The 1,938-nt window shown below is 36.3% G+C and overlaps 1 protein-coding gene across 1 annotated transcript in view; it reads left to right on the forward strand.

The window, feature by feature from the left end:
* The window catches only part of CUNH1orf146 (chromosome unknown C1orf146 homolog), a 16,951-nt gene that overhangs the window by 7,675 nt on the left and 7,338 nt on the right, over positions 1-1,938 (forward strand). The window contains exon 2 of the mRNA XM_007936119.1: positions 586-679. Within this exon, the coding sequence (XP_007934310.1) occupies positions 586-679 (94 nt within the window). The remainder of the gene's footprint in view (positions 1-585; positions 680-1,938) is intronic.

The raw sequence follows: 1,938 nt of genomic DNA on the forward strand, positions 1-1,938 counted from the left end.
CTATAGGTTGATGGATCTATTTCTGGGTTCTCAATTCTATTCCATTGGTCTATGTATCTGTCATTAAACCAATACCAGGCAGTTTTGACTACCGTGGCTATATAGTAGGTTTTGAGATCCGGCAGTGTGAGACCTCCTACTTTGTTTTTCTTCTTCAATAGTGCTTTGCTTATCCGAGGTCTCTTTCCTCATTTTAGCAATTTTTTAAGTGTACATTTCAGTGGCATTTATTACATTCCCAGTTTTGTGCACCATCACTAAATCTAGTTCCAGATGAAAGTTTTTAAAAAAGAAGTTTGCATTTGCTCTGGTTCTTGTAGTTTAGTTCTTCAATGCTGCTTTTAATTTCTATCTCTAAACAACTGTAGTACACAACTCACTTCTAAACATGCAGTGTTTCTGTAGAAATATTTTTGCTCTTCTTTTAAAATACTTTTAACTGTGGAGTGGGTTTACTTTCTTTTTTTATGATCAAATCTTTAAAGTGGTGTAACAGAAGCTAGTAAACTTAAGTTTTAAAAAATTAGCTTCAGTAAAAATTATTGTTAGCATGTTTTAAGTTTGTATTTCTGAAAATATTTTTAGAGTTCCGAAGTTGCAACTGTCCTGGAAAATCAAGGCCACAGGGTCCGGTATTCAGAGTCAGTGGAAGATGGATCAATTATATTTTCTCTCTCTGGTACGGAATATTTCCTAATTGTTTTTATTTCATTTTCTTATAAAATATGTTACAACATATTAGGTATTCAAGTAGTAAGCTTAAGGTAATTTGGAATAGGTGAATGTATCAAAGCTTGTTACTGTTGAAAAGCAATTTATATGGTCAATTACAAAACATATTTCTTTTTAGATTACAGTTATTAAAATAAAGCAGAACTAGTGGAATCTAGTAGAGGATGGGAAAAAAGGAATACTTGCAAACAAACCAACATCACAACATTGGTCAGAGTTCATTTATGAAAAATACAGGACAATGTTTTTGTGATTTTGTGCAAGAGTTTGCTGAAGATACAAACAAATACTAAAAGAACTATATGGAAGAAAAAAATGTTCCTGAAATTATAAAATTATACAACTGGGAGACCTGGGCAACAGATGAAGAGGAATTAGGATAAGGCAAGACTGGGGAGATGGAAAAGAGGGCAATTATCTTTGTGCTTGGGAAATTACAGAAATGATAAAAGTGGAGATAATGCGTTTTATCAGGACGGTTACAAACTACCTTCTATTCTAGCAGAGGTATTAGAAGAGAGGGTCTTTTTTTTTTTTTTTTTTTTAATTGTGATTTGGGTGCAGATTTACAAAGCAGATTCATTTTACTCTCAACAGTTCATGCACATTTGGTTTCATGGCTGATTACAATCCCAACAATAAAAAGCTTTCTTCCCATCGACTACCCCTTCCCTGTGCCCTTCTTATCTGTGCATCTCTGTCTGTCCAACTTTCCCTCTATGCAAATGCTGCCCTTCTGATGTCTCATGGTAGATTGATCCAAGGGGTGCATTCCTTAGGGTATGTGGGTTCATCTCCCTAGGTAGTTGATCTGCTTTTTGGCCTTTCTGCTGTTTGGCTAAGAGCTAATCCATGGAAGTGAGTCCAGTTCCAGGCCTGAAGGATAACCCAGGGCCATAGGCTTGAGGGTTCTACCAATCTTTATCTGAAGAGTAATTCTGGTCATTTTTGTTTTTGAATTTTGTGCCACATTTTCCCTTCCACTCTATCCACGGTCCCCAATTTTGATCCCTTTTCGAGTGGTTGGCATTGGTAGCCTGGAACCATCTAGTTCTTTTGTTCTCAGGGTTGTAGAGGCTGAGGTCCCCATGGTCCATCATATCCTTGGTGTGTGCACTTATTGCTATAAATTGGCCTCTGATCACTGCTTTTGCTGTGTCCCAAAGATTTTGGTATGTTGTGTTTTCATTCTCATTTGATTCAAGG

This window comes from Orycteropus afer, unplaced genomic scaffold, assembly GCF_000298275.1.
Source record: "Orycteropus afer afer isolate SDZICR_OR568_19922 unplaced genomic scaffold, OryAfe1.0 scaffold00033, whole genome shotgun sequence".
NCBI classification, from domain to species: domain Eukaryota; kingdom Metazoa; phylum Chordata; class Mammalia; order Tubulidentata; family Orycteropodidae; genus Orycteropus; species Orycteropus afer.